This window comes from Mustela putorius, unplaced genomic scaffold (assembly GCF_011764305.1).
Source record: "Mustela putorius furo isolate JIRA1106 unplaced genomic scaffold, ASM1176430v1.1 tig00000759_pilon_pilon_pilon, whole genome shotgun sequence".
NCBI classification, from domain to species: domain Eukaryota; kingdom Metazoa; phylum Chordata; class Mammalia; order Carnivora; family Mustelidae; genus Mustela; species Mustela putorius.
In genome coordinates this window covers 9,173,943-9,197,559 of record NW_025421467.1, presented here as the reverse complement: position 1 = coordinate 9,197,559, position 23,617 = coordinate 9,173,943, and the positions used below count along the sequence as shown (strand labels likewise).

The 23,617-nt window shown below is 38.7% G+C and overlaps 1 protein-coding gene across 1 annotated transcript; it reads left to right on the top strand.

The window, feature by feature from the left end:
• Positions 1 to 467: 467 nt before the first annotated feature.
• MCHR2 (melanin concentrating hormone receptor 2) lies at positions 468 to 23,167 on the top strand. The gene is made up of 5 exons (XM_004767090.2): positions 468 to 660; positions 8,933 to 9,142; positions 13,631 to 13,825; positions 16,703 to 16,822; positions 22,852 to 23,167. Exons 1-5 carry the CDS (start codon positions 479 to 481, stop codon positions 23,165 to 23,167), a joined length of 1,023 nt encoding a protein of 340 aa, XP_004767147.1. The 5' UTR covers positions 468 to 478.
• The last annotated feature ends 450 nt before the right edge of the window (positions 23,168 to 23,617 follow it).

Genomic DNA, 23,617 nt, shown 5'->3' with positions numbered 1-23,617 from the left:
GTGCACTGTTTTGTAATCTGCTGTTTACATATCCCCTTTGATAATTTGTGAGGCCATTATGGACTGAGAACAGTCCTATTCACCTGGAATCTAATGTTGCATGGGTTATTGGTACAAAGAAGGCCCCAATAAATACTTTTTTCAATGAAGTTAAAGAAATGTTGTTTTCGTGGAACTGTTTAAAAAACTCATTAAATAAATCACTTCTTGGGGCGCCTGGGTGGCTCAGTTGGTTAAGCAACCGCCTTCCGCTCAGGTCACGGTCCCGGAGTCCTGGGATCGAGTCCCGCATCAGGCTCCCAGCTCCATGGGGAGTCTGCTTCTCCCTCTGACCTTCCCGCCTCTCATACTCTCTCTCACTGTCTTCTCTCAAATAAATAAATAAAAATCTTTAAAAAAAAAAAAAAAAAAAAGAAAGAAAAAAAAATAAATCACTTCTTATCCTTTCACAGCTTTAACCACTGGAAGTTCATAAACAATGAATTCACTTCACTCATCCTGTTGGAACACCTCTGCTGAACTTTTAAACAAATCCTGCAATAAAGAATCTGCTTATCAAACCCTCAGAATTGTGGATACAATCATCCTCCCTTCTATGATTGGGATTATCTGTTCAATGGGGCTGGTTGGCAATGTCCTCATTGTATTCACTATAATAAGGTAAGAGTTTCTATTGTTTTCCAGAATTTAGGCACATTCCATACTCACTACATGAATCCTTTTCCCTCTATAGGATTTTTCTTAATGAAATCGGTTTTGGAAAGATTTGGTTAAGAGCATTAAAGAAGGTTCTACAGATATTAGCATCATGTATTAAGTACCATCTGAATTGCAAAACTCAAAATGAAAAGACAAACAATGCTTCCTGCTGGGTTGGTAAATTTTTAGAGCCATGATTCTCAATCTTAGCCCCATATAAGATTACCTGGGGAGCTTTCAAAAATCCTAATACATAGTTTCATTCTAGACTAATTAATTCAGAATCTCTAGAGCTGGAGCCCAGGCATGGAGTAAAACTACAACACAACCATTTTATTTTCAACTTTCAACAACAGGAGTTATCCTGTGTACAGCTCAGAGATGGTTATACAGCCAATAAAGATGGAATTTTGATATTTATTCTTAAAAAAAAAACAAAAACTGTGCCCCCCCCAGTTGGTTAAAGAGATTATTTTGCACTCATTTGGGCAAGAGAGAGACTCCACCTGATCACCCAAAGATTCAGGCAGTCACCAAGCGTGAGCTGTTCCCTTCAGTGTAGACCAGCCCTATGTAGGCCAAACTGAGAGCCATCTGCTCCCAACACCTGCTGGCTTTGCTTCACATCTCCCACCTCACTCAGGTAATTCCCTCCGTCCTCTCAACCCCGTGGCATAAAGCTCAACCTGGAAAATAATAATAGATTTACTTGTTTCCCATGGGTTCAGAGGTAGTGTGCAGAGTCAGTGTGCCCCATCACTGCTTGATATCTTTGCTATCCTGATAATTTTTACATTTAAGCTTTACTTGTTTTAATCAACATAAGATCTTAAATGTTATTGCCCTAGTCTGTAATCATTCTTATAATCATCATTAAAGAAAATTTCATCCATGCTTCTATATAAGAAAACACAGTTGAGAGTACCTCCTAATAGGTGAATATTAACACATAACTACAACTACAACAGTCTTTTGCGTATCATATTATACTTACAAAGCAGATTGCAACTCTGTTGCAATCTCATTTAATCCTGAAAAGAGCAGTACTATTATTATACCCATTTAGGGAAAGAGACTTAGGAAAGAGAATAACTTGTCCAGCATCACACAGCTAGAAAGTGATAGTCCTGGAATTGAACTCGGATCCCATTATTGAGAATCCCAGGCTATTTTCTCCACACTAATAAAAACAAACAAATTGGGGCACTTGGGTAGCTCAGTCGGTTAAGCATCTGCCTACCACTCAGGTCATGATCCCAGGATCCTGGAATAGAACCCCACATTGGGCTCCCTGCTCAGTGGGAGCCTGCTTTTTCCACTGCTCCTCCCTGCCTGCTTTCTCAAATAAATAAATAAAGATCATTTTTTAAAAATCATCAAAACTAGAAAGATGGGTGTATCTACCATGTGGATAAAAGAATCATCACAGAAGCAATTAAGAACAAGAGCAGCCATCATGATGGTGATGGAGATGACACACCCTCCCTGAGAAAGCTCATAACGGGTCGCTTTCCTCAGGTGGCTTCTCATCAGCATGCCCACTTTCAAATTTTTATTGTCATTATCTCTGCAGTTAAGTGTAGCATTATGAATGGCATTTTTTACATCATCCATTACTGAAGATTTATTTAATATATTAGAATTTTACTGTCAATGAATTCAAGGTATTTTGTATTGTATCCTGTAAAGTCATTAGTGAACATCAAGCACTTTATTTTTTTTTATTTAAATTTTAAGTAGTTAACATATGGTGCAATATTGGTTTTTGGAATATCAAGCTTTTTACATTAATTTTTTTAAGTGCTAGAAGTAGTTCAACGCAGTATGTATTACTAATACCTATTGCAAGCCCAGCACCAAGGGTTATGAAAATATCAAAGAAATGTGGCAGCATCTGACTCTAAAAAGTTCCCATTTAGTGGAAAAGATTTAAACACATAATCAGGGTGCCTGGGTGGCTCAGTTGTTAAGCATCTGCCTTTGGCTCAGGTCATGATCTCAGGGTCCTGGGATCCAGCCCCACATCGGGCTCCCTGCTTGGCAGGAAGCCTGCTTCTCCTCTTCCACTCTCCCTGCTTGTGTTCCCTCTCTTGCTCTCTCTCTCTCTTTCTCTCTCTCTGTCAAATAAATAAATAAATATATATTTTTTAAAAGATTTAAACACATAAAACTGAAAAATAATATAAGACATCAGGAACAATCAAGTGAAAAAAAAAAAAGATGGCTCAAATAATGAGTTCCAGGAAGGAAAATAGAGGTAATCAGATATTCTCAGGAAGGCTCAAGGAGGAAATAACACCAAGTAGAGAGTTAATAGTCAAAAGCATGAGAATGTTTCTAGCTCTCTCTTGTTTGCCTGTTGCTCCTGCTCACTTCTCCTTCCATCTTCCTCTCATACTCCTTGGTATTTTTGCTGGCCTCTCCTAGAGATACATGCAGCGTACCTCACACCCATAGATCTAGCCTTGAGGAGAAATCGAGTTCTTTGCAGAACTGGTTGCATTTTTTACAGGCAACAGTTATATGCAAAGACTCTTCAATGTTAAATTTCAGACACTGTGAAAAGCTCTTGAAGAGGTCTATGGGGACAGAGAAAATTCTTGGTTCCCCTCAAATTACACCAATAGATAATGGTCTGACCCTATCTACCCATCTGGAGACAAAGCTGGAAAAAAAGAAGAAATGTGGAGTATGAACTCTTCCAAAAGTCGATACTGAGCTATAATTCCTGGAAACAGATTCTCAGCATAAAACAAATAACCATTTAACTAGAAAAAAGAAAACCTGTGCCATCATACTGACCAATTTATTTGCAATGACTGTGAAAAATCTGTCCTTTGTGTCATTACCATTTTATAGATAATATGTGAGAAGATATATGTTAATGGAGAATTTAAGATGAATCTTTTAGTCCCACAAAAAACATTTGGAAGCAACTTAATTTTAACTTTCATTACTAGGACTTTAATATTTTTCTTTGCAAATTGCTCTCCAAAAATGTATTCATCTATTAAAAGTCATGTGGAAGCAAATTAACTTTAATTTCTTTTTTGGCTTGGAATTAATCTAACACTTTTTTTTTAATTGCTCTCCAAAAATTTTAAGGCAATTTGTTATTAATATTTTCATCATGTTTTGCCATGATCTTCTACTTGTTGCCTTCTTAACAGATGGGTGGCCTAATTAGAATACTAAAACTACCCTAAAAATAAGGAGAAATAGATACATCTAAAGATTTAGGGACTTTCCTATTTATGATGAATATTTATCTCAGAAAATGAATAGAACTAAAATCAGTAAGATCATTAGTGATACTGGGAAGAAAGCAATGAACTAACTTCTAACTTTGCACAGGAAAACTAGAAACATGTATGAAAAAAAACAGATTTAAGGAAGACGGAGGTTCTGTGTGGCTATTTTTAAGAGTAAGAAGCAATTTGTGCATTACAAAGGTGACTATAAAAGTAGTGAGGCCAGATCATTACTAGTCTGTCACACGTTAAATTCACAGCTAGTCAAAAGGAAGCTAGATTAGAAAAATGTAAGAGGGAAATTGGGCCAATTATAGCGTAATCATTTCTCCCTTTTATTCTTCAGAGAGAGACTAGCGAACTTAACCCCATTACATAACTATGTTCCACGGTCTCAGTGGGCCCTGGGAAGCTACTTCCACAAAGGGGAGGATGTTCTTCTCCATCAGTCCCTCACCCCTACCTCCTGAACACATCATTCACCTGTCTGCTGACAGTCAGCTTCATGTGGGCAAAGACTCTAAGGGATGCTCTTCTTCCTGATAAATAAAAAGTCCTCTTCTATCATTCCCTAACCTCAACTCCCTATAAAGTCAACAAATTCACACTAAATCATGAATTATTAAAACACCTTACTTTAAACCCTCCTAACGATGTCTACATTTTATACAGAGATTACAAGAGGGTCAGTGCTTTAACCTGAAGGAACACTAATAATCTGATGGTGGGAGACCATTTGCTAAGACAGATGGGGAGGGGAAATACTTAGAAAAAGGCTTCTTCCTTTCTCCAAGTCAGCTTAAATCATAACTACTGGCTCCCTCTGACCCAGCCCTCAGCCATTCTCAGAGTATCAGTCATACGTAAGCTCTTACAGATAGACCGTACTTTTGCTGCACACATACCCTATGTTTTAGATACTGCAGAACTTTTCAGTCACATCTATTCACCTGAAATGGAAAGTTGTTGAGAGAGCCTCCTTGCGATGTGCACCAAGTGCACCAAGACAACTCTGGAATCTAAAGGGGTTGAATGCCTTGCCCAAGGACACTATGGGGGCATAGAAATGAAAATGAAAGGTTCTCTTTCAACTGTATTACACTATGTATCTAGAGCAAGGCTGACAAATATGTCCCTTGACCCTAACCTTTCCCATCCTTGCCAGTCATCTCCAGTCTGAGCACAGGCTTGTCCTGTAAGTAGTACCTGGGTGAAGATGAAGAATTCTTTCCAGCACAGTGTGCTCCACAAAATCACTACTAATCCATTGGGGTTGGTTGGTTCAAAATAGGAATTTAATTCAATTCGAGTTAAAAACCTAATGGGGGCTGGTAAGAAAACCCAGAGATACACAAAAGCAGAAAGCTTCTACCCTGTCCTACCACCATCTCCCACCCCAACACCACTTCCCTTCTCCTGGCCCCTGAGCTGGATGGAGAAAAAGAGGCAGGTGGTTTTACCGACCTCAGGAGTCTGGGCTGCCTAATGGGAGCTACAGCCAGAATGGGGTCTGGGGCCATGGAACAGGGACTATGGGATGAAGGTGGAACCATGGATGAAATGCAGCTACTGCCCAGAGATGCCAACAGTAGAAAGAACAAGGAATTGCCCTGGCCTCTCCTCTCCTCCATCTTCCAGTTTCCCCCCAGTAGTGCTTCCTATTGGCCAAAACCAACCAAAAACCAGTTGGCAAGGACACCTAGGAACAGAGCTGGAGAAGGTGGGGAATGGATTTGAAAGCAAACTGACCAGCGAAATGGCCTTCTGTGTGTGCGGTGTTGTATGTTTCAGCAGTTTTCTTTAATCCATAGCATATATTCTCATTTCTGACTGTAAAATGTAAACACATTTTTAATAAAAAAAAAATTTTTTTTAAGATTTTTATTTATTTATTTGACAGACAGAGATCACAAGTAGGCAGAGAGGTAGACAGAGAAGGAGGGGGAAGCAGGCTCCCTGCTGAGCAGAGAGCCCGATGCGGGGCTCCATCATGACCTGAGCTGAAGGCAGAGGCTTTAAACCACTGAGCCACCCAGGCACCCCTTAATAGAAAAATTTTAAAGTCAAAATCAGTCCTATTACTATTACCCAATAGGTAATCACTGTAACCAATAGATAAATGATTGCAACATATTTTTAAACACATGTTGACATACATTATTTAGATGTTACATAAATGTATGCTATATACATAATTAGGAATTTTTTACTGAATCAGTATGTTTCCCTTTTGATTAAATATCCTTGCAAACTATGGTTTATAACAACTATATAATTTATTGCAGGGTAATGAGGAAAACAGTAATTTGTTTTATCATTCTCCAAATTAGTGAACATTAGATATGGCCATGTTAACCATATGGAAAACATGTTAGCTAAAACGTTCACACTAGTCTATATTTTTTATTTTAAATGTTTGAGTCACGAGAGACAGAAATCTAATGAAGCCTGGCAATGGAAAATCTGAAGATAAATTAAACCTAAAAAAAGAATGCAAGTTATATAGGTAGAGATTTTACAATTTCTCTTTATTTGTGTTTTAATTTCTATGCTGTCACTTTGAGTAAAGAAAGCAGTAATAGACATAATGTGTATTTTTGTTACCCTATTATCTTATGCCCAGATCATCTTTTGCTTCAGAATTCTCCTTTTCTATACAGAATATCATTTAGAAACACTTAATTTTTTTAATTGCCAGTTAATGGCCTGTACTGTCCTCAACAATGGAATTACCATAATTCATTATCAGTAAATGATGGGTCCTGTCTGGAGAAGAGCAAGGGCCGTGAATCTAATTGCTGCAATTAGATCCTAAGCAAGCACTTTATATCCCAATTCAAATGGAAATAACATCTGCTTATAGGCTAAGATTTATGGGAGTTTTTGTGATGTTTCTGCTTTGTTTTTTTTTTTTTTTTTATAATCATATATTTTTTATATACATATATTTTTATCCCCAGGTCTGTGAATCACCAGGTTTACACACTTCACAGCACTCACCAAATCACATACCCTCCCCAATGTCCATAATGCTTTGTTTTTTTGTTTTTTGTTTTTCAATGTGGAAATTTTTCTACCTGACCTCTAGGGTCTATCCTTCATCCCTGCTATCTCCCATTGCCACAGGCCTGGAGAAGACAGGAGGAGAGACCAAGGACAATCCTTGGCTGCTCTTCTGGTTGACAAGATCTTTTCCTCAAATCTCTTCTCATTTTGGGTCTTTCTGATATGAGTCATCCCCTGCTGGGGACAAGGAGTCAACATAATTTATAGTGGCATCGACAACGCCCAGAGTGTGGTTGCTGAGTCAAGTACTCAACGGCAGTAACTTCCCACACAACTTGGACTTGCCAGGGCCTGGGTAAAATATCCTCGCTGACTAGTCTCACAAGAGGATTCACTGGCTTAGAAATAAAATTCACGGGCTGTAGAATTTTTAGCCAATGAATAATAAAGACACACACTAGCCTCCAAGCAAGGAGCAAAGCCCTGAACTAGCAACTGTGACATAACCTTAGGGCTAATTTTTTATATGCTCTTAAAAGTCTTATTTGTCCTCAGTTCAGATGCCACTTCTGCCAAGAAAACTGCTTTGACTGTCCCCAAGGGAGGGACAGAGGCCTGTTTTGTGTGTCCCTGTGCTTGTACTAGCTTTCTCTCATCGCCCTACGGGATCGTGTATTTAGATGTATCTACAGTACTAACTCTTTGATGCTCTGGTTTATAGATTATTTAGCTTTGCAGCCCCAGAGCACAATATTATGCTTGACCTATAATAGGTATTCAATAAAATATTTGTTGAATTAATGAATATCATCTCTCAGATAAAGATGTTACCTGTTTATTATTGTATGTCCCAACTCCTTGAACACAGGGACCAAGTGAATTTTTAATATAAATTTCTGCTCTTAGGAAATTCTTTTGCCTATGAAGAAGAGTGCCATATCTAGGTAGCATTGAAATCACTCCCTCAGCAGAAGCCATGAGATCATCCTCCCGACCTCTACCTGTCTACCCTTTTCAGATTTCTTCTCTTACTTTGTCTGGATTTCGACATCTTAATTTATAGTCTTTGCTAGTGGGTTAAAGTTTCTTAGGATATTTCTAAGAAAAGGTTGAAATTTCCTTAGCAATGACCTGTTAGGATTGACTTCCACTTCAGTGGGGGGAAAAAAATGCATTATACGATGGAAACCATTTGTTTTCCCTGTTCTGCTATCTTTGGTGATAGGCATAAGCAAGGACTTAGCCTTTCTCTGGAGTAAGCTTCAAGTTGGTATAATTTGTTGCTATGTAGAAACTACCTCCAAAACTTAGTGGCTTAAAACAATAAACATTTATTATCTCACACCATTTCAAGGGGTGAGAATCCAGGAACAACTTAACTGGGTGGTTCTCTCAGTGGCTTGGAGTCTCTCACCAAGCTGCAATTACGCTCCTCTCCAAGGCAACAGGAGCATCTACTTCCAAAGTAGCTCACTCACACACCTGGAAGACTGGTGCTGGCTGTTGACAGCATGTGGACCTCTCCATGTGGATGTCCCCAAAGAGTTGCTTGAGTATCTTCCCAAGATGGCAGCTGGCTACCCCAGAGAAAATGATCCAAGAGAGAGCAAGGAGGAACTCTATAATGCCTTTATGTTCTATGTCACACATTGTCATTTCCACCAAATTACATGTGTGAAAAGTGGGTTACTAAGCCCAACCACCCTCAAAGTGACAAAACTAGGTTCCACCTTTCAAAAGCAATATCAGAGATTTGGTGGCCATATTTTTAAGCTACCACAGTTAGTTATTAGATATGTAGTTCAGAATGTTTAAATATGCACAAGACTAAGCATTTGTATGTGCATTTGGGTAGGTGTTCCTTTAACTTCTTTTTAAAATTCATTTTTATAATTAACAATTTGCAACAGGTGGCATAAATTGAAGAAGGGGCATATTGTCAATATCAATCCTCAGTTTCCATGCTTTTCTTTCAGGTCCAGGAAAAAAACCATTCCTGACATTTATATCTGCAACCTGGCTGTAGCTGATCTGGTTCACATCATTGGAATGCCTTTTCTTATTCATCAATGGGCCCGGGGAGGAGAGTGGGTGTTTGGGGGGCCCCTCTGCACCATTATCACGTCGCTGGATACCTGCAACCAGTTTGCTTGTAGCGCCATCATGACTGTGATGAGTGTGGACAGGTAAGTAAAGAAACTTTGAAATAGCTTAACATAATTCAGAAGTGCCTGTTATTTCCCACTGTCATCCCAACTTAAGCAACATTGGTGCTGGTTTGTAACAGCCAAGTTCCTCTTCCTTTGCTAGTTTCATTGGAGGACTTAAAAATCTTCTTTCCAACTTTCATAGAAATATATATATATATATATATATATATATATATATATATAGTTTTAAGATTTTATTTATTTACTTGACAGAGACAGATCACAAGTAGTCAGAGAGGCAGGCAGAGAGAGAGGAGGAAGCAGACTCCCTGCAGCAGAGAGCCCGATGCGGGGCTTGATCCCAGGACCCTGAGATCATGACCTGAGCCGAAGGCAGAGGCTTTAACCCACTGAGCCACCCAGGTGCCCCGAAATATGTTTTTTAATGGAAAAACTTAAGACACTAAAATCTGTTTTTGAAAATCATTCTTCTTAACTATAGTTTTATTTATAATTCACTGAAAGATTTAAAAAAAAAAATCTGGAAATCATGAAAGGTTGGAAGCCAGAATGAGTGCATCGTTCTTGCAATAAGGAAGCTGAGGTCCCAAGAAGTGAGGGGCTTTTCTGAAGGCACTTGGCAAGTCAGTGGCAGAGTTGAGAACTAAAGTAGGTCTCCTCACTCTGTTCAGGGCTCTTTCTGGTATGTTCAATATCTTACTGGTATGTTCAATATCTCACAGACTCCTGTGATCACCTAGCATTTTGAAGGAATCTGGGGAATAGATCTGGGCTCCTGAATAGCTATAAAGAGATGTTCCAGTACCAGGAAGACCATTTTTATACCCCTTGTTATAACTGGTTAATGCAAATGCTACCATTTTACATTAGAAGTGCATTTGACTGTGACCTGGAATGTACCACAACCATATTCACCAACAATGTAAACTAGTGTTATTAAAGGAGACGATAGTGATGGTGGGTACTTGTGAAGCCAGTGAGTGGTGGAGCCCAGTCCAGGACCAAGCTGTCTCTAGAGAGGGCAGGTTGCTAGTAATTACCTCCTTAACTGGCCTCTGTAGGACGCAGGCACACTAGGATGTCCCTGCATCATTCAGAAGCTAGGACCTCCAGACTAGGTCTTAGCAGCTTTCTCCAAAGAGAAACAAGCCCTAAAGACACAGTAATATGCATAACGGGAATTGTCTCAGAGACCAACCCACATAAAGTCTCCATCCATCTTCCCATCCCTACCCCAAGCCAGCACACTTAACCGCCACCCGGATCTGCTTTATCTGTCTCCCTTGTTGCCAATATATCACATAGTTTAATTTATTTTATGTGTGCATGTATTTGTGTACTGTTTATTGTTCAACTTCCCCTGCCCCTCAGAGGTAAATTCCACAAAGGCAGGGTCTTTGATCATTAATATATCCCAAGTATCTGTGTGACAGTGCCTGGCACAGGGGTGCTCAGAAAATATTGATGAATGAATGACTCTCAGTCTTGAGGGCTATGTTAAATTGCCCTGGGTCCATCTGCAACTCCTTTCTCAACTCTGTCTCTTTTACCCTTCCACATGTGCCTTTGGGGTGGAGAAGTGATGAACAGTTTTTCAAATGAATTAACAAAGGAATAGCAAGGTTTAAAGAAATCATTCACTGAATCATTATTATTCAGACATGAATAATGATGGTGATGTTCAATGTACTTTTTATAACCTGTTGCTTTCCTGTAAAAGAACTCTCAAAATATAGAGTGTGCTTCTCAATTTATAATTAACACTGCATTTTTAAAATCAATGTACTGTGTAGGTCTGGTTAGTTCAGCTGATGCCAGCCAAGGCTGAAAGTGTCTTGAGTAAAGGCTGGTGAGCCTGCCAGCCTCCCAACACAGGGAGAGGGCTCTGCACAGGGCAGGCCCACTGCAAGAAACTTAAGTACAAGTCTTACCAACTGTAATCCCATTCTCAGAGATAATAAAATTTCTTGCAACCCTAAACCCTGAAAGCCGGAGAGTATTGGCTTTTTCTTTAAAGAAGGAAAATCATACCTCTTCTGTAAACCTCTTAAGCAAACAAAGAGAACGGACATTGTCCTCATTGGAGCAGACCAGCTGTACACAGGTTCTTTTACTGTGAGTGAATGTGTGCATGTGCATATGTGTCTTATATACCTGAATTTCATTTTTTTTTAAATCTAGTGGACACACTATGCTAAAATTTTACTTCAGAATTGACACTAGGACCCTTATCCTTCTCTCTGCCCTCACTCGATTACATGACCAGAGAAAAATGAAGTTTCTATAAAACTGAACCTTTTCCTCTTCAGCATTTCTTTGAGTTCCAACTGTACTATATGCATAAAACTTCAACCATATCTGCAATTTTTTAAAAAGAAATGTACTTCTCTTTGCAAGGCCATAACCATGGCATTGACCATGTCAGTGCCATCAGCAAGCTTTATTGCTTATACATTGTTTTTTAATTGCGAATTCAATAGAGCCCAAGTTTTAAGTGTTTCTGATCATTTTCATCCTTCTTGCTCTGATAAGTAATATCTACATGTATGTGTAGTGTTTCCAAAGTGGGTGCCTACCTCCAAATCCATACTAAAAAAGTTCTGTAAACATCCAAAATATTAAAAATATATACCTCCAAATGAAAGCTGCCTAGATTACTTTTGTAAATAAATTCTCTAGAACTTCAAAAATCAGTAAGGAGAAGCCAAATCCCCTATTCATTTATTCACTCATCCAGCAAATTTTTGAGTATGTCTATAGGCCAGGAACTCTGCTGGATATAAGAGATACAGCAGCATTAAACTAACAGTCAAGGTTCCTTCCTTCGTGGGGCTTCCACTCCTGAGATGTAGACAGATATTAAGTGAAGAGTCACATGGGTGAATCTGCATTTCCATACAATGATAGGTACTAGGAAGGGAAAGGAGAGTTCCCCTACAATCTGCATATATAGTCACGGGCCCTTGTAGAAAGTGAGTGGTCAGGCTTCTCTGAGACACAGACTGTTACACAGAGACTCCAAGGAAGAGCAAGAGCAATCAGAGGGAGCTAGGCAGGTAGGACAGCATACACCTGGCCCTGAAAGGTAAGAGAGCTTGAAGGCAGGCCAGGGAGAGACTAACACAAGCTACAGCCTGAGGGACAGGCAGTACCAGGTGAAGAAAGTCTTTGCAAGCCATGGTAAGAATTCTGAATTTTATCTGAAAGGCCATGGAAAGCCAGGGAGGGGTTTTCAGCTGGAGGAAGGAAGGTGTTGGGGTGAGGATACAATCAGAGAAGATTCCCTTATCTATTGATGCCGTAACTCCTTCACCCTTTAATCCCTGACAGAATGATGGCTGGGCATCTGTACAATCACTGCTCCATTCCCTTCCCCAGCAAGGGTGTGGGGGGAGGAGTCCTTCTTTCCTTAATGAAGGTGCCGTGTGCAGAAGGAGGAGTGGCTAAGGTACCATGAGCCTCAAAAGTCTCCCTTCATGCCAAATGGTCCCTTAATAAGTATCCCTTAGAAAGTCCTGCCTTTTATGCACAATTGAAAGAATAGGGGAAAAGAATGTTTTTTTTTTCTTTTTATAAATCTTCCTTAAGAAGATTCCTTAAATCTTCCTTAAATCAACATTAAATGACCATCAAAACATATTTTACATTAATGTAATGTCTACAAATACTGCCTTCCAACACCTGCACCTCCAGCAGAAGTGTGCGTTCACAAACACTCTTCCTTCTGGGTCTAGCCTCTTTAGTTTCCAGTTGGGTCTGAAAAATTCTTCTTGGATTTCCTAGAGAACCAAATATATATGGTATGTCAGGACTTCACGTTTAATTCATGATTATCCTTTTTTTCTGAATCAGAAATGGGAAAAAAAGAGAGAAGAAAAAAAACACCCTTCCCTATGAAATTAGCCCCCATCCCCCCTCTGGGCTCCAGCCTAAGTTCCTTGAGGAATTTGCATTGTCTGTACCAGTCACGTTTGTGTATCCTCACTGTGATTTCTGTGAACTGAACCTCCAAGAGCCTGGGGTCCCCAATGGAAATCCATCTGGGCAAAACGTCTGTCCCAGTGCGCCAGAGCCTCATCCCGCCAACGGGCTCTCCTACCAGCCAGAGCACTTGCCTCCTTCCTGCCTCTGCGTCACTAAAGAGGGCCTCTCCCTCCTGGAGGAAACCCCCACTCAGAGACAAAGTTTTCCAGAGCCTAGCCTGCATGGGAACCACCTTTGTAGAGAGAGAGTTTGCACAGGACTAAATTTCACCATTATCAGTGTGTTCGTGGAAACGACAGTTATTTCAGTGAGTGGTTTATTCAGACTTGCGGGGTCAGGAGTTGTTTTCTCTACAGGTACCAGCCAGCTCTTAAAAAATATAACTTTCTTCTACCCTGATAGAGGTGTGCTTCAGGGAGGATAATAATACTAATAATTTACTCTTGTCATGAACCTTTCATCCTTGGAGCTCAGTGCTTTTATTGATTGTTCCTAAACCCTTCTTAACGGGCTTTGCAGGTACTTGGCTCTCGTCCAACCATTTCGACTTACAAGTTGGAGAACGAGGTACAAGACCATCCGCATCAATTTGGGCCTTTGGGCAGCTTCCTTCATTCTGGCGTTGCCTGTCTGGGTCTACTCGAAGGTCATCAAATTTAAAGACGGCGTGGAGAGTTGTGCTTTTGATTTAACATCCCCTGACGATGTACTCCGGTAGGTTGTTAAAACTTAAGAAAAATAGAGTTGAATTAAGTTGTGGAGTGCTTCATCCTCCTTGTCAACGTGTGAGCAGTCGTGCAGAGTGTCCTTGGGGACCCTCCAAGGGGCAGTCTCCCCGCTTACTTTTCTGCTTTCCGCAATCAGGTTGGTAGTTCGATTTTAAGGGGAGGGTAACCCTTAGAAAAAGATTTGGAGTTTAATTACGTAGCTTCAGTGGACAAAAATATATTTAAATATGGATTTTAAAGGTCCATGGCAACCAGGTACAACAGAAACACAAAAATCAAGGCAGAGGCAAAATTTCCAAAAGGGTCTAGGAAGTTACTGAGACTCAGACCTTATCGGTATGCCACTGGAGTTTGGTTGAATGGTGTTCCTCCCAAAAAGAGATAGTCAAGTCCTAATTCTCAGGACCTGTGAATGTGATCTTATTTAGAAATAGGGTCTTTGGGGACGCCTGGGTGGCTCAGTTGGTTAAGCAGCTGCCTTCGGCTCAGGTCATGATCCCAGCGTCCTGGGATGGAGTCCCACATCGGGCTCCTTGCTCAGCAGGGAGCCTGCTTCTCTCTCTGCCTCTGCCTGCCATTCTGTCTGCCTGTGCTCGCTCTCTCCCCTCTCTCTGATAAATAAATAAAATCTTTAAAAAAAAAAAAAAAAAAGAAATAGGGTCTTTGCAGATATCATTAAATTAAATGAAGTCACGCTGGGTTAGATAGAGCCAGGCCCAAATCCAGGGATTTGTGTCCTCCTGAGAAGTAAGATTTGAGGGGACTCACACAGGAGAAAGCTTGTGGATACTGAGGCAGAAACTGGGGTGATGCATCTACAGGTGAAATAACACCAAGCACTGCCCAAAACTAGCAAAGGCGAGGGGAAAGGCATGGAACCAATTCTCCCTCAGAGCTTCCCAAAGGAGCCAGCCCCACCAACACCTTAGTTTCAGACTTCAGTCATCATAATGGATACGATAAATTTCTGTTGTTTCAAGCCATCCAGCTTGTGGAAATTGGTTACAGCAGCTCTCAGCAGCTAATACAGCAGCCAACACAGGGACTTCTCACATTTTAATTTGAAAAGAAAAATTAAATGAAAAATTTTATTTGAAATTTTGAACACAGCATTGGAGTCTATAACTAAAATTTTTTGATGGCCTACTAAGTGCCACATATTGTGTTAGGTGCTTTTTGCATATATTATCTCAAGTCGTTCTGGAGGATTCCTTTTTCCCATACACCACTTGTTGAAGAGATGAGTGATTTCTGCATCATGTAGTCATGGCCTGAGAGAGATGGTGCCAGAGGCCCTTGCAAGGCTGCAAATCCAGTAATGAAAATCTCCAGAGGACTGCAACATATGTAGGATTTATTGTTTATTCGTTATTTCTCCCACCAGCACTGGCTGCACTTACAGGTAAAAGCCATCTACCAATCTAAAGGGAAATGATATTTATTTATTTGACAGACAGAGATCACAAGCAGGCAGAGAAGCAGGCAGAGAGTGAGGGGGAAGCAGTCTCCCTACTGAGCAGAGAGCCCGATGCGGGGCTTGATCCCAGGACCCGGAGATCATGACCTGAGCCGAAGGCAGAGGCTTAATCCACTGAGCCACTCAGGCACCCCGGGGAAATGATATTTAATCACCACTGGCTGATACATTAATAAGGACCCCAACATATCTAAAGAGGAGCCCAACCTGAGATGACTGTATGACTTCAGCCTTTGCCAAAGAAATAATTCACAGTTTTGCACCAGAACCTGCTTCTGTTCTTTTTGGTTAGTTGTCATAAAGGATATTCTGAAGTTCTAGCCTCTGTAGATCCTCCTAGAGTTAAGTTCTTATGGGGAACTGAGACTGGAACCACTGTACGGCTTTCAGAGTCCCTTAGGCCCCAGGTGCTCTCTCTCCCTGTCACTCTGTCCACACCCACCCAACGTGGGCTGCCTGCTTCCACCAATGCCATGCTTCTTCCCAGAAAGGAGGACACCTGGCATCTGTACAGAAATGGAGTTGGCCTACCTGAAAATTTCCCCTGAGGGAGCATGGAGGAAAAGACTGGCCTATTTCACAGCAGGCCCTTTGAGAGACCATCTGGAGTCTTGATTACAAGCGTGGGTTGTGCAGCTCAACTGTCTGTCTGGGTTCATCCTACCCAGATGCTCATCACTAACTAGCTGGATGACCTTGGGCAAGCCACTTCCCACCACTGTGCCTTAGTTTGTTCCTCTGTAGCAGAATACTAATGGCAATTGTACTCATGGGGTTGTAGTAATTCAGTGGTTTAAAGTATGTAAAGTACTCATATCCGTGCCTACTCTATAATAAATGATACCTGCTGTTCATTATTGTTGTTAACAATATTAAAAGATAATGGTAATACATATTCTCTCCTGTTCCTACTCCGTAGCCTCTGGCTTGGCTAGAGAAGAGATAAGCACTGTTGCTAGCAGACAATGGAAAGCAAGAGCTTTTTTTTTCTTTCAAGATTTTAAATTCAAGTTAGCTAACATATAATGTAGTATTAGTTTCAGGACTAGAATTTAATGATTCATTATTTGCATAATAACACCCAGTGCTCATTCCATCAAGTGCCTCCTTAATGCCCATCCCGTTACCCCATCTCCCCCCCCACCTCCCCTCCAGTGAACCTGTTTGTTCTCTATAGTTAAGAGTCTCTTATGGCTTACCCCCCTCTCTGTTTTTATCTTATTTTATTTTTTCTATGTAAAAGCAACAAAAATCCTTACCTTTTCCCCAAGGACTTTTATCTTAAGCCCCCCAAAATTTGAGAACCATGCCTCATAAACTGTAAAAGTTCCTGGCATTGGGAATATGACAGTTATGTCTTCTCTCTTTCTCTCTCTCATTTTACAGGTATACACTTTATCTGACGATAACAACTTTTTTTTTTCCTTTGCCTTTGATTTTGGTGTGCTATATTTTAATTTTATGCTATACTTGGGAGATGTATCAACAGAATAAGGATGCCAGATGGTAAGTGTTTACCCCATTTTGCTTTACTTGTTGAAAGAACAATTCAGAGATCCTAAAACATCTACAACAGAAATTTAAACAACAATCACTTGAAACATACATTTAGACGTATGGGCATTAATGTCTACATGAGTGATTTCTGAAAACAGGACAAGTTCTGAAGCAGCTATTTGAGTATCTCTCAGTGATAAATGTCACAATCACTGATGTAATGGTTTCATAAAAATGTAAACAGAACTCAAGATACTATTTAAAGAATATCTTTATGTTTGTCATCAACAATGTTATTTAAATGTTTTATTTGTACATTTCGCAGAGTTGTATACATATATGAATATCTTAGATGCCATGTATAACTTTCTAACTTCTATGTTTTAAATTTTTAATTTGGAGGATAGGGGTCTCATTAACACATGAATACTTAGGACAAGATTAATTAGTACTAAGTAAAGCCAAAGACTTACTAAGACAATAGACTTGGGAAGAAACGTTAAAGATATTTGTCTATAAAACTCTATGAATAAATCTAAATTATTTTCTAGGGGGTCCTGGGTGGCTCAGTCCATTAAGCATCTGACTCTTGACTTTGGCCTAGCTCATGGTCTCAGGGTCCTGAGATAGAGCCCTGCCTGGGCTCCATGCTCACTGAGGGGTAGGGGCTTGGGGAGGGTCTGCTAAGGATTCGCTCTCCATTCCTCTCCCTCTGCCCCTCCCTCCCATGCACACGTGCTCTCTCTTTCTCTAAAAACAAACAAACACATCTTTTTAAAAAATTATTTTCTACTTGAAATTATATATGCCAAGTTGTTTGAGTGAGTCAGTGAATATATAACATGTTGGGTTTTAAAAATATTATTAAAATTTGTTGTCCTTAGACTGGACTACTGTATTTATTTTGGACAGACAAAATCACTAGATTTCCCACACATAACTTCCTCTTAATTAATCCCCTCTTAATCCCTTTCATGTATTTTAACCTTCCCTCCACCCACATCCCTCTGCCAACCAGTTTCTTCTCTAGTTTTAGCCTATTTTTTGTCTCTCTTTTTTTTTTTTTTTGCTTTCTTCATTTGTTTAGTTTCTTCTACGTATGAGTGAAATCATATGGTATTTGTCTTTCTCTGACTAACTTAGTTCCTTCAGCATTATACTCTCTAGCTCATCCCATGTTGTTGCAAATGATAAAATTTTATTCTTTTTATGGCTGAGTAATATTCCATTATATGTATATATCACACATTCTTTATCTATGTTTATCGATGGACACTGCAGTTGCTTCCATATCTTGGCTATTATAAATAATGCTGCAATAAACACAGAGTTACATCTATCTTTTTCAAATTAGTGTTTTTGTATTTTGGGGGTAATTACCCAGTGGTACATTACTGGATCATATGGTAATTCTATTATGGTATGTCATTGCAAATACCTTCTGTCATTTAGTAGGTGGTCCTGTTGTTTTGTTGATAGTTTCTTTTGATGTGAAGAAGCTTTTTATTTTGATATAGTTCCAATAGTTTATTTATGCTTTTGTTTCCCTTGCCTCAGAAGACCTAGATAGAAAAATCTTGCCATGGTTGATGTTAGAGAAATTACTGCCGGTGCTCTCTTCTGGAATTTTTGTGGTTTCAGAGCTCACATTTAGATCATTAATCCATTTTGAGTTTATTTTTATTCATGGTGTGATAAAGTGGCCCAGTTTCATTCTTTTGCATGTAGTTGTCCAGTTTCCCAACACCATTTGTTGAAGAGAATGTCTTTTTCCCATAGCACATTCTTGCCTCTTTTGCCAAAGATTAATTGACACTATATATATATATATAAACCCACTATATATATATATATAAACCCACTATATATATATATATATATATATATATATATATACCCACTATATATATATAGTGGGTTTATTTTTGGACATCCCAGGGATAATCCCACTTAAATCCCACTTAATTGTGGTGAATGATTTTAATGTCTTGTTGGATTCAGTTTGCTAATTAATATTTTGTTGAGGATTTTTGCATCTGTGTTCATCATAGATATTGGCCTATAATTCTTTTTTTGTAGTGTCTTTATCTGGTTTGGTATCAGGGTCATGCTGACCTCAAACAATAAGCTTTCCTTCCTCTTCTATTTTTTGGAATAGGTTGAGAACAGGTATTAACTCTTCTTTAAATGTTTGGCACAATTCACCTGTGAAGCCCTCTGATCTGGATTTTTGTTTGTTGGGAACTTTTTGATACTAATTCATTGCTTGTAATCAGTCCATTTCAAATTTTCTGTTTCTTCCTGATTAAGTTTTGGGAAGTTATACGTTCCTTGGAATTTATTCATTTCTTTCAGGTTGTTTAATTTGTTGGTATATAATTTTTCATAATATTTTATTATCGTTTCCATTTCTGTAGTGTTGGTTGTTATTTTTTTCTCTTTCTGATTTTATTTGAGCCCTTTTTTTTTTAATGAGTTTAGCTAATGTTTTATCAATTTTGTTTATCTCCTCCCAGAACCATTTCTTGGTTTCATTGATCTGTTCTGTTATGGGTTTTTTTGTTTCTGTTTCATTTGTTCTGCTATATTATTTACTATTTATTTCCTTTTATTGATTTTGAGTTTGTTTGTTCTTGTTCTAGCTCTTTTATATACAAGAGTAGGATGTTTATTTGAGATTTTTCTGCTTTTTGATGTACGCCTGTATTGCTATAAACTTCCCCCCTAGAACAGCTTTTGGTGCATTTGAAGGATTTGGGACCGTTTTGTTATCATTTACATTTGTGTCCATTTTTTAAACTTCCTCTTTGATTTCTTGATTGACCCATTCATTATTTAGTAGCATGTTATTAAATGTCCATGTATTTGTGTTCTTTCCAGATTTTTTTCTTGTGGTTGATTTTTAGTTTCATAGCATATGGTCAGAAAAACATATATCATATGACTTCGATCTTCTTTAATTTTTTAAGACTTGTTTTGTGGCCCAAGATGTGATCTATTTTGGAGAATGTTCCATGCACACTTGAAAGAAAGTGTATTCTACTCTTCAAATGGAATGTTGTGAATATATCTCTTGTATCTATCTGGTCCAATGTGTCATTCAAAGCCACTGTTTCCCTGTTGATTTCCTATCTGATCTATCCATTGATACAAGTGGAGTATTAAAATCTCCTACTATTAGTGTATTAGTATCAATTACTTCCTTCATTTTTGTTTATAGCTGCTTTATGTATTTGGGTGTTCCCATATTGTTTCCATAAATATTTACAATTGTTACATGTTCTTGTTGGATTGTTCCCTTTTTGACTATGTAGTATCTATCCTTTGTCTCTTGTACAGTCTTTTTTTTTAAGTCTATTTTGTCCAATATAAGTAATGCTACCCCAGCTTTTTTTTTTTTTTTAACCTCCATTTGCATGATGACTCTTTTCTATCCCTTCACTTTCAAACTGCATGTGTCTTTAGGAATGAAATGAGTCTCTGGTACGCAACATATAGATGGGTCTTACTTGTTTATCCATTCAGTCACCCTACCTTTGATTGGAGCATTTAGTCCATTTACATTAAAATTAATTATTGATAGGTATATACTTATTGTCATTTTAAAAATTATTTTATGGTTGTTTTTATAGTTCTTTTTTTTTTCTCTTACCCTCTTCTCTCATGGTTAGATGGCTTTCTTTGGTGATATACCTGGATTCCTTTCTCTTTATATTGTGCTAATCTATTACTGGTTTTTGATTTGTGGTTATAATTAGGTTATATATGACATTTTATGCATAGTCTGTGGTCTCTTAAGTTTGAACCCTAGATCTAAAAGCACTAAATTTTTACTTCCCTCCTCTCAATATCTTAAGTATATGATATTATACTTTACATCCTTTTATCTTATGAATCCCTAGGCTGATTATTATAGATATATCTATTTTTGCTGCTTTTGTGCTTTCTGCTTTTCTTACTCCTGCTTATGATCTTTCCTCTCCACTTAAAGAATTCCCTTTAATATTTCTTCTGAGGTTGGTTTAGAGGTGATGAATTTCTTTAATTTTTACTTGTCTAAGGGACTCTTTATCCCTCCTTCTATTCTGAATGATAGCCTTGCTGAATAGAGCATTCTTGGTTGCAGGGGTTTTTTTCTTTCAGCACTTTGAAAATATCATGCCACTCCCTTCTTGCCTGCAAAATCAATTGAAAGTCTTAAGGAGTTTCCTTGTTTGTAAATGCTTTCTTTTCTCTTGCTGCTTTTAAAATTCTCTATCACTGTTTCTTGTTACTCTAATTATTATTATCTTGTTACTCTTGCTGTGGATCTCCTTAGGTTGGTTTTATTGGGAGCTCTCAGTGCCTCCTGGATCTAGAGGTCTTTTTCCTTCCTCCAATTAGGAAAGTTTTCAGCTATTATTTCTTCAAATAAATTTTCTGCCCCCTTTTCTCTCTCTTCCCTTTCTGGAATCCTTGTGATGCAAATATTATTATGCTTGATTGTGTTACTGAGTTCCCTTAATCTATTCTAATTTTTCAATTTTTTCTTTTCTCTCCTGTTAAGTTTGATTGCTTTCCATCATTCTGTCTTGTAGGTCACTGATCCATTCTTCTGTTTCCTCTATTATACTATTTTGTGCTCACTTTGCCAGCACACATACCTCTAATCTACTATTAATTTTCTCTAGTGTATTTTTACTCTCAGTAATTTCTCCAGTCCACTGAGTATCTTTATGATCATTACTTTAAATTCCCTAACATTCCCTAACAGGCATTTTGCTTATCTCCATTTCATTTGGCTCTCTTTCTGTGACTTTGTCCTGTTCTTTCCTTTGGGGCCCATTCCTCTGATTCTCATCTTATCTAACTCTGTTTCTGTTTCTATGTGTTAGAAATATCAACTACATCTTCTGCTCTTGAAAGTAGTGGCCTTCTGAAGAAGAGATCCTTTAGTTCACCAGAACCCGACACTTCAGGGGTCTCTCCCATACATGTTGCATGTCCTTACTATTATGGCTGAACTGCATTTCCCTTTAGTCCAGTAATTCATCAGTAATGGCTCTCTTTGCCTCCTGTGGGCAAGGTTTTATTTCTGTGTTGTTAATGGATCAGTATGGGGTTGCCTTGGGCTTAAGTTGGGTCAAACCCGCATCTGCCAGAGTTGCAGTCACACCGAACTGTAAGGCACTCTCCCTGAGTTGTCTCCTGAGAAGCTTTCATTGATGGTCAGTGCACAGCACTTTTCTCAGAAATGCAAAGAACATAACTCATACTGTCCAGTTATGCCTCAAAATGGAAGAAGTTAGAGGAATGATGGTGCCTGCTGTGATAAACTTACAACAACTTTCAGTTGCTATGCTTTTTTTTTATATTATTCCCCAGGCTTATTCATCTGCTTCAACTATGTCCCTGGAACATTTCTATTAAATGCTTAAATATAATATAACATGACAAAACTTGGGAATTTTGAAATATTTTTTATTTTGGAATCATTTTAAATTAATAGAAAAGTGACATAAACAGTAGCAAGAGTTCCTATATATGCCTCACTTCGTTTCTCCATTAATATTCTACCTTACCATGATGCATTTGTCAGAGCAAAGAATATTGCATTAGGACATTACTACTAACTAAACTCTATCCCTTATTGGATTTCTCCAGTTTTTCCATTAAAGTCCTTTTTCTGGTCTAGGAGTCAATGCAGAATACCATATTGCATTTGGTTGTCATATCTCCCCAGTCTCTTCTGGTCTATGACAGTTTCCTAATTTTTTTTTATTTTTCATGACCTCGAGAGTATTAAGGAGTACTGGTCAAGTATATTGTAGAATGTTCCCAATCTGGATTTGTCTGATATTATATCTGATATTATGTCTGATATTATATATCACAGACTGTAGATCTCTGTTTTGGAGCAAAATCTGTTCTTCTCATCACAACATATCTGGGAGCACATGGTAACTGCATTACATCTCTGTTGATGAAGTTCTAAGAAACCATTGCCCACAATTTCTATGGTTGTTTATATTCTGTCTATCCTAATGTTTCCTTTGTAGTTACAACCCCAGTGTTCCAAAAGAGAGAGTGATGAAGCTGACAAAGATGGTGCTGGTGTTGGTGGCAGTCTTTATCCTGAGTGCTGCCCCCTACCATGTGATACAACTGGTGAATTTACAGATGGAGCAGCCCACACTGGCCTTCCATGTAGGCTATTATCTCTCCATCTGTTTCAGCTATGCCAGCAGCAGCATTAATCCTTTCCTCTACATCATGCTGAGTGGAAATTTCCGGAAACGCCTGCCTCAAGTGCAAAGAAGAGTGACTGAGAGGGAAATCAACAATATAGAAAATACCTTGAAATCAAGCTTTTAGGAAAGTATATGGATCACCAAAAGTCTAGATAGACTTGCCTATGTTATTGGTATTATTAGAAAGGGCAGGTGAAGCAGCGTGCTTGTGTCCATCCTTCCTGTGCCCTTGTGACTCTTGGGACCATGGAATGGACAAGTAACCATTCAAATGCAATGATTTTAATATGCTAACTTTACTAAAATGTAAATATTTGTCTGCATTGAAAGTGAGGAATGGGATAGTCTAAGATACCCGAACTCCATGGTTGTGGATGTTATTTCAGTGTATTATAAACTAGTCACTGATAAAAAGTCATCCCATGACTATTAACTGAAAACTCACAAAGAAATCTGACCTTGCCATCCATACTTTGCTCACTGCAACAGTGCTCTTGAGGTTCCTAGGAGGGGAACATTGTACAATGAGGTCTGAAATTTGGCCACTTTTTATCTACAAAATTTCATATGGTCC

Coding starts and splice junctions, on each gene's coding strand:
- MCHR2 (XM_004767090.2), top strand. CDS start 479: ATGAATTCACTTCACTCATCCTGTTGGAACACCTCTGCTGAACTTTTA. Junction 661..8,932: donor ATTGTATTCACTATAATAAG/GTAAGAGTTTCT, acceptor CTTTTCTTTCAG/GTCCAGGAAAAAAACCATTC. Junction 9,143..13,630: donor ACTGTGATGAGTGTGGACAG/GTAAGTAAAGAA, acceptor CGGGCTTTGCAG/GTACTTGGCTCTCGTCCAAC.